We start from the raw sequence: 18605 nt of genomic DNA, 5'->3' as shown, positions 1-18605 counted from the left end.
CCAAGATCTGGATATATGGAGGGAGGCTGCTGACTGTCCTGACATAGAGGGTTCCTGTAGGAGGCTGCTGACTGTCGTGACATACATGGTTCCTGCAGGAGGTTGCTGACTGTCGTGACATAGAGGTTTCCTATAGGAGGTTGCTGACTTTTCTGACATAGAGGGTTCCTATAGGAGGCTGCTGACTGTCGTGACATACATGGTTCCTGTAGGAGGTTGCTGACTGTCCTGACATAGAGGTTTCCTATAGGAGGTTGCTGACTTTTCTGACATAGAGGGTTCCTGTAGGAGGCTGCTGTCGTGACATACATGGTTCCTGCAGGAGGTTGCTGACTGTCGTGACATAGAGGGTTCCTGTAGGAGGCTACTGACTGTTGTGACATAGAGGGTTCATGAAGGAGGCTGTTGACTTTTCTGACATGGAGGGTTCCTGTAGGAGGCTGCTGACTCTCGTGACATAGAGGGTTCCTGTAGGAGGCTGCTGACTCTCGTGACATAGAGGGTTCCTGTAGGAGGCTGCTGACTTTTCTGACATAGAGGGTTCCTGTAGGAGGCTGCTGACTATCGTGACATAGAGGGTTCCTGTAGGAGGCTGCTGACTTTTCTGACATAGAGGGTTCCTGTAGGAGGCTGCTGACTATCGTGACATAGAGGGTTCCTGTAGGAGGCTGCTGACTTTTCTGACATAGAGGGTTCCTGTAGGAGGCTGCTGACTATCGTGACATAGAGGGTTCCTGTAGGAGGCTGCTGACTTTTCTGATATAGAGGGGTCCTGTAGGAGGTAGTATATATCCCGGACAGATCCGGCCCCTGATGCCTGTATACATGGAGCCCAAACCTGGATCCACTATCCTGACATAACGGGAATCATCCACATCACAGCAGGGTCTAGAAAGCAGCCCCCCGGACCCTGTGTACCCGCAGCCTCACCCCACGCCGGGTCCGCCACCATGGACGTATTTAGTACAGAACCCCGGGCTACCACACTGGCATCACCGGAGCCCGAGTGCCCCAAGTGAGGACATCTACGCCGTATACCCCAAATCCCGGCCTGTATACACCACATCCCGGCGTGTGCACCGTATCCGGCCCTTTGTACACCTCTCGCCGCTGTATACCTGCACTGATGCCCTATTACACTACCTGTGTATAGGTGCCCGGCGACACGGCAGCACCGCGGAGCAGACTCATACATGCGGCACCCTGATTGCAGGTAGTCAGGTGGGCACGGTGCTGCACGGACACAGCGGCTGCGGTAACTCTTGGACTTGGCATGCTCACTATGCTTCACCGGACCGTGCTACAAGCTGCCATCATGTGCCCAGGCTGCCCGGGGGCTTCACTCCTGAGGTCTGGACTCTTCTACCTGCTGCTGTTTGCTCACAGCTCCCAGGGACGGGCCTGCGATAAGAGTCCATGCTTCTCCGGACGCTGCGTCAACTCCACCTGCGTGTGTGACCCGGGCTGGGTAGGAGAACAGTGCCACCACTGCCAGGGAAGGTTCAAGTAAGTGCAACCGAAATATATTACTATTCGTCATGTCCTACAAACCCGAACCGAATCTTGACCCCAACGATGACCCCGGTCATAGCGTACAACCTACACATAGAGCGGTTACTCATCAACAATCATACATTACCTCCTGTATTATACTCCAGAGCTGCACTCACAATTCTGCTGGTGCAGTCACTGTGTACATACATTACATTACTGATCCTGAGTTACATCCTGTATTATACCCCAGAGCTGCACTCACTATTCTGCTGGTGCAGTCACTGTGTACATATATTACATTACTGATCCTGAGTTACATCCTTATTATACCCCAGAGCTGCACTCACTATTCTGCTGGTGCAGTCACTGTGTACATACATTACATTTCTGATCCTGAGTTACCTCCTGCATTATACCCCAGAGCTGCACTCACTATTCTGCTGGTGCAGTCACTGTGTACATACATTACTGATCCTGAGTTACATCCTGTATTATACACCAGAGCTGCACTCACTATTCTGCTGGTGCAGTCACTGTGTACATACATTACTTTACTGATCCTGAGTTACATCCATTATTATACCCCAGAGCTGCACTCACTGTTCTGCTGGTGCAGTCACTGTGTACATACATTACATTACTGATCCTGAGTTACATCCTGTATTATACTGCAGAGCTGCTCTCACTATTCTGCTGGTGCAGTCACTGTGTACATACATTACATTTCTGATCCTGAGTTACATCCTGTATTATACTCCAGAGCTGCACTCACTATTCTACTGGTGCAGTCACTGTGTACATACATTACATTACTGATCCTGAGTTACATCCTGTATTATACTGCAGAGCTGCTCTCACTATTCTGCTGGTGCAGTCACTGTGTACATACATTACATTTCTGATCCTGAGTTACATCCTGTATTATACTCCAGAACTGCACTCACTATTCTGCTGGTGCAGTCACTGTGTACATTACATTACTGATCCTGAGTTACATCCTGTATTATACCCCAGAGCTGCACTCACTATTCTGCTGGTGCAGTCACTGTGTACATACATTACATTTCTGATCCTGAGTTACATCCTGTATTATACTCCAGAGCTGCACTCACTGTTCTGCTGGTGCAGTCACTGTGTACATACATTACATTACTGATCCTGAGTTACATCCTGTATTATACAACAGAGCTGCACTCACTATTCTGCTGGTGCAGTCACTGTGTACATACATTACATTACTGATCCTGAGTTACATCCTGTATTATACCCCAGAGCTGCACTCACTATTCTGCTGGTGCAGTCACGGTGTACATACATTACTGATCCTGAGTTACCTCCTGTATTATACTCCAGAGTTGCACTCACTATTCTGCTGGTGCAGTCACTGTGTACATACATTACATTACTGATCCTGAGTTACATCCTGTATTATACCCCAGAGCTGCACTCACTATTCTGCTGGTGCAGTCACGGTGTACATACATTACTGATCCTGAGTTACCTCCTGTATTATACTCCAGAGTTGCACTCACTATTCTGCTGGTGCAGTCTCTGTGTACATACAATACATTACTAATCCTGAGTTACATCCTGTTTTATACTCCAGAGCTGCACTCACTATTCTTTTGGTGCAGTCACTGTGTACATACATTACTGATCCTGAGTTACATGCTGTATTATACTCCAGAGCTGCACTCACTATTCTGCTGGTGCAGTCACTGTGTACATACATTACATTACTGATCCTGAGTTACATCCTGTATTATACTCCAGAGCTGCACTCACTATTCTGCTGGTGCAGTCACGGTGTACATACATTACATTACTGATCCTGAGTTACCTCCTGTATTATACCCCAGAGGTGCACTCACTATTCTGCTGGTGCGGTCACTGTGTACACACATTACATTACTGATCCGGAGTTACATCCTGTGTTATACTCTAGAGCTGCACTCACTGTTCTGCTGGTGCAGTCACTGTGTACATACATTACATTACTGATCCTGAGTTACCTCCTGTATTATACTCCAGAGCTGCACTCACTATTCTGCTGGTGCAGTCACTGTGTACATACATTACTGATCCTGAGTTACCTCCTGTATTATACCCCAGAGCTGCACTCACTATTCTGCTGGTGCAGTCACTGTGTACACACATTACATTACTGATCCTGAGTTACCTCCTGTATTATACCCCAGAGCTGCACTCACTATTCTGCTGGTGCAGTCACTGTATACATACATTACATTACTGACCCTGAGTTACATCCTGTATTATACCCCAGAGCTGCACTCACTATTCTGCTGGTGCAGTCACTGTGTACATACATTACATTACTGATCCTGAGTTACCTCCTGTATTATACCCCAGAGCTGCACTCACTATTCTGCTGGTGCAGTCACTGTATACATACATTACATTACTGACCCTGAGTTACATCCTGTATTATACCCCAGAGCTGCACTCACTATTCTGCTGGTGCAGTCGCTGTGTACATACATTACATTACTGATCCTGAGTTACATTCTGTATTATACCCCAGAGCTGCGCTCACTATTCTGCTGGTGCAGTCACTGTGTACATACATTACATTACTGATCCTGAGTTACATCCTGTATTATACCCCAGAGCTGCACTCACTATTCTGCTGGTGCAGTCACTGTGTACATACATTACATTACTGATCCTGAGTTACATCCTGTATTATACCCCAGAGCTGCGCTCACTATTCTGCTGGTGCAGTCACTGTGTACACACATTACATTACTGATCCTGAGTTACATTCTGTATTATACCCCAGAGCTGCGCTCACTATTCTGCTGGTGCAGTCACTGTGTACACACATTACATTACTGATCCTGAGTTACATTCTGTATTATACCCCAGAGCTGCGCTCACTATTCTGCTGGTGCAGTCACTGTGTACATACATTACATTACTGATCCTGAGTTACATCCTGTATTATACTCCAGAGCTGCACTCACTATTCTGCTGGTGCAGTCACTGTGTACACACATTACTGTTATGATCCCAATGGCAGGGGACCTCAAAGATTACAGCAAAGTCTGCAAAACATAAATACCAGCTCATAGGGACGTGGTAACTAGGCTGGCCATATACCTGATCCTAGCGCAAACACTAACAGCAGCCGGAGAACTAACTACCCTTATCAGGGAAAATAAGACCTCTCTTGCCTCCAGAGAAAAGACCCCAAAGTAATACAAGCCCCCAACAAATAATAACGGTGAGGTAAGAAGAAAAGACAAACGTAAGAATGAACTAGATTTAGCAAAGAGAGGCCCACTGACTAATAGCAGAATATAGTAAGAAGACTTATATGGTCAGCAAAACACCCTGCAAAATATCCACGCTGAATATCCAAGAACCCCCAAACCGACTGACGGTGTGGGGGGAGAATATCAGCCCCCCTAGAGCTTCCAGCAATAACAGGAATCACATATTGTACAAGCTGGACAAAAAATATGAACAATGCAAATGATCAAGAGTACGAAAGCAGAACTTAGCTTATCTTGCAAAGAACCAGGACCTGAAGACAGGAGCAAACAGAAGTGAACTGATTACAACGATGCCAGGCACTGGACTGAGAATCCAGGAAGTTTAAATAGCAACACCCCAGGCCTAACGAAGCAGGTGCGCACCAACCTGGTAAAAGACAATCCAAGTGCCAAATCACTAGTGACCACAAGAGGGAGCCAAAAAGTATAGTTCACAACACATTACATTACTGATCCTGAGTTACATTCTGTATTATACCCCAGAGCTGCGCTCACTATTCTGCTGGTGCAGTCACTGTGTACATACATTACATTACTGATCCTGAGTTACATCCTGTATTATACCCCAGAGCTGCACTCACTATTCTGCTGGTGCAGTCACTGTGTACATACATTACTGATCCTGAGTTACATCCTGTATTATACCCCAGAGCTGCGCTCACTATTCTGCTGGTGCAGTCACTGTGTACATACATTACATTACTGATCCTGAGTTACATCCTGTATTATACCCCAGAGCTGCACTCACTATTCTGCTGGTGCAGTCACTGTGTACATACATTACTGATCCTGAGTTACATCCTGTATTATACCCCAGAGCTGCGCTCACTATTCTGCTGGTGCAGTCACTGTGTACATACATTACATTACTGATCCTGAGTTACATCCTGTATTATACCCCAGAGCTGCACTCACTATTCTGCTGGTGCAGTCACTGTGTACACACATTACATTACTGATCCTGAGTTACCTCCTGTATTATACTCCAGAGCTGCACTCACTATTCTGCTGGTGCAGTCACTGTGTACATACATTACATTACTGATCCTGAGTTACATCCTGTATTATACCCCAGAGCTGCACTCAGTATTCTGCTGGTGCAGTCACTGTGTACATACATTATATTACTGATCCTGAGTTACATTCTGTATTATACCCCAGAGCTGCACTCACTATTCTGCTGGTGCAGTCACTGTGTACATACATTACATTACTGATCCTGAGTTACATCCTGTATTATACTCCAGAGCTGCGCTCACTATTCTGCTGGTGCAGTCACTGTGTACATACATTACATTACTGATCCTGAGTTACCTCCTGTATTATACCCCAGAGCTGCACTCACTATTCTGCTGGTGCAGTCACTGTGTACATACATTACTGATCCTGAGTTACCTCCTGTATTATACTCCAGAGCTGCACTCACTATTCTGCTGGTGCAGTCACTGTGTACATACATTACATTACTGATCCTGAGTTACATCCTGTATTATACCCCAGAGCTGCACTCAGTATTCTGCTGGTGCAGTCACTGTGTACACACATTACATTACTGATCCTGAGTTAGCTCCTGTATTATATATACTCCAGAGCTGCGCTCACTATTCTGCTGGTGCAGTCACTGTGTACACACATTACATTACTGATCCTGAGTTAGCTCCTGTATTATACCCCAGAGCTGCGCTCACTATTCTGCTGGTGCAGTCACTGTGCTCATACATTACTGTAATGGTCATTTTCAGGATGGTGCACATGTACTTGCCAGTCTTTGTTCTGTCTGTGATTTCCCGGCTCCTCTGTGAGCCGATCTCTGCTTGTCCTGACACTTTGTTACAATGTATCAGTTTGGAGTCCTGGCTGTGTATGGCCCAGAGGACGGATATAACAGGAGACTATGGCAGACCAGTGATCACAATGGTCCCCAGTTACTGTCCTCTCCGTTCCCACACTCAGTCGCCATTCTGCTCAGTTCACAGTAACATAATGGCCATTTCACTCTGATGTGTTTTAATCTCTCCCCTGGAGTGGTATTAGTCCATGAGCCAAGAACCAAATTTGACGATATCGGTACCAAGCGGAGTGACTAATTCTCTTTGGTATTTTTAGGTAGATGCATGTCTGTAGTTTATTTTTTGATATGATAGCCCTTACATATACGTAGCTTATTAACCCCTTCAGCCCTAGGCCTATTTGTACCCAAGTGCCTAAGCCAATCTGACCTGTGCCACTTCATGGGCTAATAACTTTGGAACGCTTTCACCTATCCAAGCCATTCTGAGATTGTTTTCTCGTGACATATTGTACTTCACGTCAGTGCTAAATGGGAGTCAATATATTTTACCTTTCTATATAAAAAAATGCTAAATATTCGGAAATTTTGGAAAAATCGGCAATTTTTTAACTTTGAAATTCTCTGCTTTTTACAAAAATACTGATACCCCCCATAATAGTTATTAATTTACACTCCCCACATGTTTACTTCATATTGGCATCATTTTGAAAATGAAACCTTATTGTTTTACGACGTAATAGGGCTTATAGTTTTATGCGCAATTTTTCACATTTACAGCAAAACCCACTTTTCAAAGGACCAAGTCACTTCTGAAGTCACTTTAAGGGGCTTACATAACAGAAACCACCCATAAATTACCCCATTTTGCAAACTACACCCCTCAAGCTGTTCAAAACTCATTTTTAAAAACTGTTAACCCTTTAGGTGTTCCACAGGAATTTTAGCATGAGCCAAGAACCAAATATGACGATATCGGTACCACCCGGAGTGACTAGATGTAGTATTTGTAACAAAATTTAATCCAAGTTATGTAAATACACACTGAACATGTCATGTGCATATATATATATATATATATATATATATATATATATATATATATATATATATATATATATATATGTTACTCCATAATATCTTCAACATCGGACTCTGAATCTGACTGTTGTTCTACTGGCTCGTCTTCAGTACCCTTGTTCTGGCATGTCTGTAATCTGCACATGTCTGTGCACTTCAGGCCATTGCTGAGGCAAGTACACTGAGGAAGTTCACATGACCGCACACACTTGCAGGACAGTAGCTGTATAATAGCTTCTGGTGCTGGTGCCCCTTGCATCCACTTGACAACAAGCTTTCCGTCGTTATCTATCATCCAACCGCAGTCTGTTGGGTTTGCAACCCATGGCTGGCTCTGCAGACTTCTCCTCCAGATCGCAGCCTGGTAGTTTGCACGCAGTGCATGCATGAAAAGGCAGTCCTGGCAAGGAGGGAGTTGACTTGACTCTACCACTCCACGTCTGGCACAGAACAGCTGATAACGGAGCCTGTTTACCTCAGTTGTTTGGGTAGTTGGCAGGTACATGTGGCAGGTGATTTCCTGTAACTTCTCAAAAAGTTCGGTAGACACTTCCCATGAACGACCAACTTCCTGAAAGGCATCCTGGTATGTCTTGTTCATCTTCAACTGCTTGAGTGTCGTCATCTTCCCACGGCCAGCGAATGCACTGACGGTGTCACAGCCTGTAAATGCATGCATACCAATCAATGAATCACATACGCTGCCTCCCAATGTTCGGCTCAGAGTGGTGATATCCAGGAATCTTGTCCGGTTCTGTGTACCGCATTTCTGGAACAGGTGGGATGGGATTTTGTGGCACATGCCCAGACACAGGACCATGACATCAGTATCCTCCGAAGTGATGATGACCGACTTGTAACCAGATTCTGCTGCATGAAGAGCATGGAGAAGGAGGCGTGTGTCTGCTTCTTCTTGATTTGACTTAAGGTCAGCAGCCTCTTCCCACTGTTCTTTGGTGATCTTAAAGCAGAGCTGCTCACATGTGACATACAGCTCCTTCTCCTCAAGCTTCTCCCTGTGGTGTTTCGCCTTCCATTCTTCTACCAGAAACTTTATGAGACTTGCCTTGTTGGAGGAACTACTTAGAAGCTTTTTCCACTGCTGGATGTTGTGCCCATGTTGAATGTTCTTGAAATGGATCCCTGTGCCTTCATATCTGTTGACTCTTTCTGTATCTTTGATGGATGTCTCCTTGTAGACGTCAAAGACAATATCAATGCGCTTGCTCTTAGCACCCTCATGGATAGCGCGACTCATTGCTGTGCCTGCTAGCTGGCCAAATGTTGCATTGTTTCCCTTCAGTTTCTGAACCAGGCTCATCCCATCAATGATGGTTGCAGAGGGCTCGGGGATCACTTCTGCAGGACGAGCATTCCTCTCCAACTCCCTTGCGAGGGCAGCCTTGTTGGTCTTGCGGATAGACCCATCACCATTGGCAAGTGCCCATGGCAATGGACCCAGGGGATGAGTCAAGACATCACTCATTTGTAGCTTTCTGTTCTCAGCTACAAGTATCATCTGGCCAAATAGGTTTCTGTCAGCCTTCAAAATTACCTCCTTGCCAAGACCTTGTCTGCGTGTCTTCATTTGGATGTTAGAGAACGTTTTAAGTTTGTTCTTCGTCATCTTGTCATGAAACAATGTAGTTGGCTTATCGGTACCCAAACGCTCATCCTTGAATGTTTGATATGCATCCTCTCCTATACTGTATGCCCCTTGAAGGTCTTTGGCTACATCTGGTGGTGCTACAGTCGCTGTTGACAAACTGATAAGTTCACCATTATGCTCTTTGTTGAAGGGGTTCACCCAACCTGTCTCCAGCAGTTGAACGAAAGATTGGACATCGGCTTCATCTCTTCTAATCCTAGACACCTGTAGGTCTGAATGGCTGAAGTCAGTATATTGTTGGCCTACCAGGGCCCTCAGCTGCCTCAAGTACATACTGCGGTACTCTGATGTCAGGTAGAACCTGGAAACAGCTCCAACTTTGAGGCTGAAGCCTTTTGTGCCCCCTGGTGTCTGGGTGTCTTTGTTGATTGTCTCTTCAATGGTCTGGTCCACAGGAATTCGTCCAAAAGGATTCTTGCTACCGATCTGGACCGAAAAGCCACCTTGCATGAAGTATTCATGGACCTCTGGGTGTTCTATGGGCAGCCGAGACATTGTGGCATAGTAATAGGTTAGGTATCGGGCATAGTTGACCTTGTCATAGGCAAAACACCATGGTATCATCTGTCGGATTGCTCCTAGGTGAAGCATCCAGTTGCCTTCTCTTGAAGCTCGAACCAGGGCCAGCATGGTCTCGACCATGTCCAAGTATGACATCCAGAATGCTGAGAGTTGTTCATTTCTGAGGGTCTCAAGATAAACTTGAAAGAGCTTCAGGGTAAGTGTGCAAGATTCATTATCCAAGAGCTTTTCGAAGGATCCCTGCGACACACTGATGCGAAAGTTTGTGATGTTCTTCAGTGTTTCATCCAGATGGTGAAGGTCCCTTGCATGGTTTTCTTCTAGCCATGGAAGGAAGTTTTTCCATGCAAGCCTCATAAGTGCTTCATAGACCAGCTTGTGTAGTCTCACTGCTCTGTTGTACCTCCGGCCGTCCATCACTCCAGACACTGATCCTTCAGCGATTACACCGGATTCAACACACAGATCTCTAAGGCCTGCATCCTGAAATCTGTTCCCTATGATAGAGAGGAGATTACAGATTGTGTGGAAGACACCCATTCTAATTATAATGTTCTTGAACTTCTCCTGTTTCCAGATAACCTCGGCAGCTTTGGCATAGAGTGCTTGATCAAACACACACACAATTCTGTTAAGCTTCAGGGTCTGCATGATGGCATGTGTTTGCTCCAAGACTTCATTCACAGTGGACATGGCTGTTGCAGGAGCATTGATAGTGGGCAGGTAGCTTACAGTGTCCTGGGCCACTACAATGTCGCTGCGGATTTTTATGTTGAACCCAGTCCAACTGCTGGTGGTCTGATCCTCATGGTCTGACATTCTAGCCAGAAGCCAGATATGGTTTTTGGTTTTTGAATCCTGGACCTCCTTGGTAGTGTTAACATTCGAAGTCTCAATCCTGGGTGGCTCTCCCCGCTGCCCAACATTGTATATCGGTAGCATTAATTCTGTCAGAGTTATGCTTCTTTTATGCTATGTGACATAGCCCCCTAGATTTCTTCCAGTAAAATTTGCACTCCAAAAGTCATTTGGCGCTCCTTCCCTTCCGAGGCCTGCCGTTCCCCAATACTGCAGTGTACGACAACATATCGGGTGTTGTTGTGTTCGGGAGAGATTGGTGAACAAATAGTGGGGTGCATTTTTTGCTGGTACACCTCTTAAAAATAAAAAAATGAGCCTAAAATGACACCTTCATGTAAAAAATGCACTTTTTCCATTTTCTCAACCAAGTGTTTCCAACTACTGTGAAACACTGGTTGGGTCAAAGTGGTCACTATACCCCCTAAAAGATTCCTTGGGGGTGTAGTTTCCAAAATAGGGTCACTTTTTGGGGTTTCCACTGTGGGGGTACCTCAGGCAGCCTTCAAATGTGACATGGCCCCCTAGATTTCTTCCAGTGAATCCGCCACCCAAAAACCACATAGCGCTCCTTCCGTGTTGAGCTGTGCTGTGTGCCCATACTTTAGTTTACGAGTACATGTGGGGTGTTTCTATAAACTGCAGAATTAGGGTAACCAAGTTTGGGTTTGCCGTTAACCCTTGCTAGGTTGCAGGTAAAATTGGATTACAATGTAATATCTGGAAAAAAAATGAAATTTTGAAATTTCGCCTTCATTCTGCTAAAATTCCTGTGGAACACCTAAAGGGTTAACAGTTTTTAAAAATGAGTTTTGAACAGCTTGAGGGGTGTAGTTTGCAAAATGGGGTAATTTATGGGTGGTTTCTGTTATGTAAGCCCCTTAAAGTGACTTCAGAAGTGACTTGGTCCTTTGAAAAGTGGGTTTTGCTGTAAATGTGAAAAATTGCGCATAAAACTATAAGCCCTATTACGTCGTAAAACAATAAGGTTTCATTTTCAAAATGATGCCAATATGAAGTAAACATGTGGGGAGTGTAAATTAATAACTATTATGGGGGGTATCAGTATTTTTGTAAAAAGCAGAGAATTTCAAAGTTAAAAAATTGCCGATTTTTCCAAAATTTCCGAATATTTAGCATTTTTTTATATAGAAAGGTAAAATATATTGACTCCCATTTAGCACTGACGTGAAGTACAATATGTCACGAGAAAACAATCTCAGAATGGCTTGGATAGGTGAAAGCGTTCCAAAGTTATTAGCCCATGAAGTGGCACAGGTCAGATTGGCTTAGGCACTTGGGTACAAATAGGCCTAGGGCTGAAGGGGTTAATAAGCTACGTATATGTAAGGGCTATCATATCAAAAAATAAACTACAGACATGCATCTACCTAAAAATACCAAAGAAAATTAGTCACTCCGGGTGGTACCGATATCTGGCCCGGCTCATGGACTATATCGCTAATGTAAAATACTTGCCAGCCGCCATCTCCTGCTCTTCCCCCCGGTGCCGCTGCTCCTGACCGATCGGACGTCAGCGGTAACGGTCATAATCTCTCAGTGTAAGTCTATGGGAGCCTCGTTGTGGCCTCGTTGTGGCTCTCATAGACTTACAGAGAGTAGTGAGTAGGACACTGGAGCGATGCGGCAGGTCACAAACTGCAGAAAACAACAGAAGTGACTGAGAACAGAAGAAGACGGCTCTGGCAAGTATTTTACTACAGGCAGGTAACAGACATTAGTGACACCTCTCCGGGGTGAAATAAAAAACAAAACGCCACTTTAGGGTATGTGTCCACGTTCAGGATTGCATCAGGATTTGGTCAGGATTTTCCATCAGTATTTGTAGCCAAAACCAGGAGTGGAACAATCAGAGGAAAAGTATAATAGAAGCATAGGCTCCACTTCTGCATTTATCACCCACTCCTGGTTTTGGCTTACAAATACTGATGGAAAATCCTGACCAAATCCTGATGCAATCCTGAACGTGGAGACATACCCTTAGGGTATGTGTCCACGGTCAGTTTTGCTTCAGGCTTTGGTAAGGATTTTATGCAGGTAAAATCCTGACCAAAACTGCACCTGAGGTCACTGGCAGGTCACCTGCGGTGTTCCTGCGTGTTTTACTCATTGTAGCAACATGCTGCGTTCTGAAAAAAACACAACGCATGTGCGTTTCTGCGGGAAAAACGCATGCGTTTTTTAATGCACAGTGGAGATGGATTTCATTAAATCCCCTCCACTATGCTGTAACATCTGGACGCTGCGTTTCCTGAACGTGGACACATAGCCTAACACTATTCTGTAAATGAAATTTCAGGATTGATTACAGATTGCATCAACCATAGACAGCAATACACTGGAGATATTCTATTATCTGTCTGCTATCTATTATCTATCTATTATCTATCAATTATTATCTATCTACAGTACAGACCAAAAGTTTGGACACACCTTATCATTTAAAGATTTAAACCAGCATGAACAAAATTGGAAAAAATACATGCAATAATGTATGGTGGTGAATAAGTGATATAAAAATAGTATTAAAAATAGCAAACTGTGCCAAGTATGAAAAGAGTGCAAAGTATGAAGTGCAAAAGCAATTAGGGCAGATGGAGGGGCCAGACTTGGCAAGAATAAATGCAAGAGTATGTCAACTGTGGCCAATAGTATACTGACAAAAGTAATGCAGTCCCTCACAATGGATGGCGTGCCAACCCGACGCGCGTTTCGGCTGTAGCCTTCGTCGGGGTGGTGCAGAAACAAAAACGCTGTGGTCTAAATACCTCCATAAACCAATCATGAGTCAAAGTGACAAAATGACAACCAATGGGAACTAAAAAGGGGGCGCGTAAAAAGTGTGATAAATGTGTCCAAATATCATAATCAAAAAATAAATGAACTAAATACTTATCCCAACATCAAGATAGTCAGGGACCGCAATGCTATATATAATGAAACATACCGCAGGAAAGGAAGACGAAGGCTACAGCCGAAACGCGCGTCGGGTTGGAACGTCATCCATTGTCAAGGCTTGAGAAAGGCTCATATGGAGCCGAAACGTCGCCCAGACATGTGGGTTGATTAAATCTTCCACGCTTTCACAGAAGAAATGGAGTGCTGCCTCTTTTTTTGAATACTTGTATATTGGTGTAATCATTAGACGGATCACCTGGGGGCCTTGCACCCGAAGAGAAGTAAAGAGTTGTGCTGTTCCTTTTTTGCGATAGTCTATCTATCTATCTATCTATCTATCTATCTATCTATCTATCTATCTATCTATCTATCTATCTATCTATCTATAGTCAGTCCATGTGGCTAATAAAGTCCACACTTTTTGCCTAATACTATAGAGCTGCCTCCTCTTATCTTTACGTATCTGGTGGATTGGAGGATTGTTAGTCCAGGACACTTGCACCCTGAGTTTTTTGCATGTTGTGCTGCTTCATTTTTTCTCTTCATCTTATCGCGTCTTAGAGGATTCATGCTGTTCTGGTCACTGCGGCCTCCCACACTTCCCTGCTTTGTGGTTCTCGCCTATGTGGGGCACGTTCCGTTCATACTAAACATTCAGATATGAGTAGAATGGCAGCACTGCAGTGAATACTGACACCAGGTACAGGAGGCCCCGGAGGAGCCTGTAGGTGCTGTGTTATATGTAGGCCGCTCATCATAGCAGTATACAGATAGGACGCAGTGTCCACATCTGACTAAGGCCGGCGTCACACTTGGCGTAAGACAATACGCCACGTATTATACGTCCGTACTACGGCCGTAATACGGAGAAATGTTCCCAAAATAGTGATCCGTAGTCAGGGTGTGTCAGCGTATTTTGCGCATGGCATCCTCCGTATGTAATCCGTATGGCATCCGTACTGCGAGATTTTCTCGCAGGCTTGTAAAACCGACATCTAATGGATTTATGTGCTCAAATGTTCGGTAAAACACATATACAGTATATATATATATATGTCATTGAGACACATATATATATATTCTGTATTTAGATTTCATTCAGCGCGATATCTGTGAACAGCCGGTAATTCAATTGCCGGCTTCTCATTTCTCCTGCACAAACCCGACAGGATATGACACATGATTACATACAGTAAACCATCTCATATCCCCTTTTTTTTTTGCATATTCCACACTACTAATGTTAGTAGTGTGTATGTGCAAAATTTGGGCACTGTAGCTGCTAATAAAGGGTTAAATGGCGGAAAAAATTGGCGTGGGCTCCCGCGCAATTTTCTCCGCCAGAATGGTAAAGCCAGTGACTGAGGGCAGATATTAATAGCCTAGAGAGGGTCCATGGTTATTGGCCCCCCCCCGTGGCTAAAAACATCTGCCCCCAGCCACCCCAGAAAAGGCACATCTGGAAGATGCGCCAATTCTGGCACTTGGCCACTCTCTTCCCACTCCCTGTAGCGGTGGGATATGGGGTAATGAAGGGTTAATGCCACCTTGCTATTGTAAGGTGACATTAAGCCAGATTAATAATGGAGAGGCGTCAATTATGACACCTATCCATTATTAATCCAATTGTATGAAAGGGTTAAAAAACACACACACATTATTAAAAAGTATTTTAATGAAATAAACACAGCGGTTGTTTTAATATTTTATTGCTCTCTCAATCCATCAGCAACACCCTCGCTTGGCAAAATAATAAACGCACAAGATACATACCCTCAGCTGAACCGTCACGTCCCACGAGGTAATCCATCTGAAGGGGTTAACTAATATTACAGGCACCAGCTGCGATAAACCACTCGCTCGTGCCTGTAATCCCCGGGTGCTGAAAGGAAAGCTGGATCTGTACTTACATTGAGTCGCGGTGATGCGCCCCTGCTGGATGTTCTCATGAACTGCAGCCTGGGAACTTTTTCCCACGCTCCAGGTCATATGAGGACATCCACCAGGGGGCGCATCACCGCGACTGAAGGAAATGTAGGTCAATGACCTACATTTCATTCATTCGCCGGGGAATTACAAGCACGAGCACAGCTGCATTAGCAGGGCTCCTGCTTGTAAATTATTTTAACCCCTTCAGATGGATTACCTCGTGGGACGTGACGGTTCAGCTGAGGGTATGTATCTTGTGCGTTTATTATTTTGCCAAGCGAGGGCCTGGAAATGGATTGAGAGAACAATAAATTATTAAAACAACCGCTGTGTTTATTTCATTAAAATCCTTTTTAATCATGTGTGTGTGTGTTTTTTAACCCTTTCCTACAATTGGATTAATAATGGATAGGTGACATAATTGACGCCTCTCCATTATTAATCTGGCTTAATGTCACCTTCCAATAGCAAGGTGGCATTAACCCTTCATTACCCCATATCCCACCGCTACAGGGAGTGGGAAGAGAGTGGCCAAGTGCCAGAATAGGCGCATCTTCCAGATGTGCCTTTTCTGGGGTGGCTGGGGGCAGATGTTTGTAGCCAGGGGGGGCCAATAACCATGGACCCTCTCTAGGCTATTAATATCTGCCCTCAGTCACTGGCTTTACCATTCTGGCGGAGAAAATTGCGCGGGAGTCCACGCCAATTTTTTCCGCCATTTAACCCTTTATTTTAGCAGCTACAGCGCTGAAATTTTGCACATACACACTACTAACATTATTAGTGTGGAATATGCAAAAAAAATGGGGATATGAGATGGTTTACTGTATGTAATCATGTCTCATATCATGTCGGGTTTAGGAAGGAAAAATGAGAAGCCGGCAATTGAATTACCGACTTTTCACTAACACCGCTGCGTATTTCTCGCAAGTCACACTGCTGGTCCGTGTGGAATCCGTATTTTTCTCGCCCCCATAGACTTTCATTGGCGATTTTTTTGCGCAATACGCTGACAAACGCAGCATGCTGCGATTTTGTACGGCCGTAGAAAGCCGTATATTACGGATCCGTAATATACGGCTGATAGGAGCAGCCCCATTGAGAATAATTGTGCCGTATGTAATGCGAGTTTTACGGACGTAGTTTCTGCGCTCTTACGTCCGTAAAACTCGCCAGTGTGACGCCGGCCTAATGGTGTATATGGGGTAGAATGCCCCCACAACGAGCACCCCCTCCCTCTATAATACACCTGTCCTACACACACACTAAACACATCACCCATCTCCTGTCCTGATAGCTCGTTACAAAGTATCAGTCTGGAGACCCAGTTGGATGTCACACAGAGAATTGTCTGGTCTGGAAACAATTGTAACAAAGCCTCAGCTGTGAGAAGTAAATCTCCCTAAAGTCTATCAGGAAGCTGCAGAACTTCTTAGTGATCAGGAGCAGTGATGATGTAGGTTCCGTAACGCGGTGATCTGAGTTCGGACCCCCGTTTCTTGTGAGTGATGTACATTTCAGTTTTGATTTCTATAAATGATATTTTAGTGTGTTTTTTGTAAGACCTCAGGGATCCTGCCGGACTCATCTTTTGTGCCTCAACTTCATTTTGCCAGAAACTATAAAATCTTTAAGTATCAGGGTAAAAGTGACGTTTATTGCTGATGAATGTTACACTTTGTGTTCCCTGTTTTCTGCCTTATTCATAGGTGTAAATAAATTGACACAGGTCCCTGATGCTTACACACCAGTGCTGAGGGTCTTCTCTGCTTTCTCACCCATCCGGTGCTCGTCCTCCTCTCTCTCACCCGTCCCGCGGCCATCCTCTGCTTTCTCACCCGTCCTGCTGTAGTCCACCTCCTTCACACCCATCCTGCGAATGTCCTCCGCTTTTTCACCCTTCCTGTGGTCGTACTCTGTTTTATCACACTTCCTACAGTTGTCCTAACATTTCTCACCCTCCTTGTGCTTGTCCTTCTTTTTCAGACATCTTGTAGTCATCCTCTGCTTTTTCACCCATCCTGCGGTCGTCGTCTGCTCTCTCACCCATCCTGTGGTCGTCCTCTGCTCTCACCCATCCTGCGGTCGTCCTCTGCTTTCTAACCCATCTTGCAGTCGTCCTCTGCTATCACCCATCCTGTGGTCGTCCTCAGCTCTCTCACGCATCCTGGAGTCGTCCTCTGCTCTCTCACCCATCCTGCGGTCGTCCTCTGCTCTCTCACCCATCCTGTGGTCGTCCTCTGCTCTCTCACCCATCCTGTGGTCATCCTCAGCTCTCTCACCCATCCTGCGGTCGTCCTCTGCTCTCTCACCCATCCTGCGGTCATCCTCAGCTCTCTCACCCATCCTGGAGTCGTCCTCTGCTCTCTCACCCATCCTGCGGTCGTCCTCTGCTCTCTCACCCATCCTGCGGTCGTCCTCTGCTCTCTCACCCATCCTGCGGTCGTCCTCTGCTCTCTCACCCATCCTGCGGTCGTCCTCAGCTTTCTCACCCATCCTGGAGTCGTCCTCTGCTCTCTCACCCGTCCTGTGGTCGTCCTCTGCTCTCTCACCCATCCTGCGGTCGTCCTCTGCTCTCTCACCCGTCCTGTGGTCATCCTCGGCTCTCTCACCCATCCTGCAGTCGTCCTCAGCTCTCTCACCCATCCTGGAGTCGTCCTCTGCTCTCTCACCCATCCTGTGGTCATCCTCTGCTCTCTCACCCATCCTGCGGTTGTCCTCTGCTTTCTCACCCATCCTGCGGTCATCCTCAGCTCTCTCACCCATCCTGGAGTCGTCCTCTGCTCTCTCACCCATCCTGCGGTCGTCCTCTGCTTTCTCACCCATCCTGCAGTCGTCCTCTGCTCTCTCACCCGTCCTGTTGTTGTCCTCAGCTCTCTCACCCATTCTGCTGTTGCCCGCCACTGTCACGTTTTCTTTTGGCCTTTCCTAGACGATCTCCTCAGCTGGTATATAAGGGCGGTGAAGACGCGGCGGCCGCTCTGTAATTCCGTTTTTTACTGACTTCTCTGCGTCCTCGGCGCTCGGATCCTTGTGTTTATAGAGCGCC

General features: G+C 45.6%; 1 protein-coding gene across 3 annotated transcripts in view; it reads left to right on the top strand.

The window, feature by feature from the left end:
• Positions 1-275: 275 nt before the first annotated feature.
• Positions 276-18605, top strand: part of ATRNL1 (attractin like 1) — a 767569-nt gene continuing 749239 nt past the window's right edge. For 2 of the 3 annotated variants that reach the window (XM_077257919.1, XM_077257920.1), the window contains exon 1: positions 1130-1506. In XM_077257919.1, the coding sequence (XP_077114034.1) occupies positions 1274-1506 (233 nt within the window). In that variant the 5' untranslated portion in view covers positions 1130-1273. Of the gene's footprint in view, positions 1507-18605 lie in introns of all 3 variants that reach the window. The other variant, XR_013214392.1, reaches the window with a different exon arrangement.

Source organism: Ranitomeya variabilis, chromosome 4 (assembly GCF_051348905.1).
Source record: "Ranitomeya variabilis isolate aRanVar5 chromosome 4, aRanVar5.hap1, whole genome shotgun sequence".
In the NCBI taxonomy this organism is placed as follows: domain Eukaryota; kingdom Metazoa; phylum Chordata; class Amphibia; order Anura; family Dendrobatidae; genus Ranitomeya; species Ranitomeya variabilis.
The sequence above is the reverse complement of the archived record's forward strand: the minus strand, read 5'-3'. Positions and strand labels throughout refer to the sequence as shown.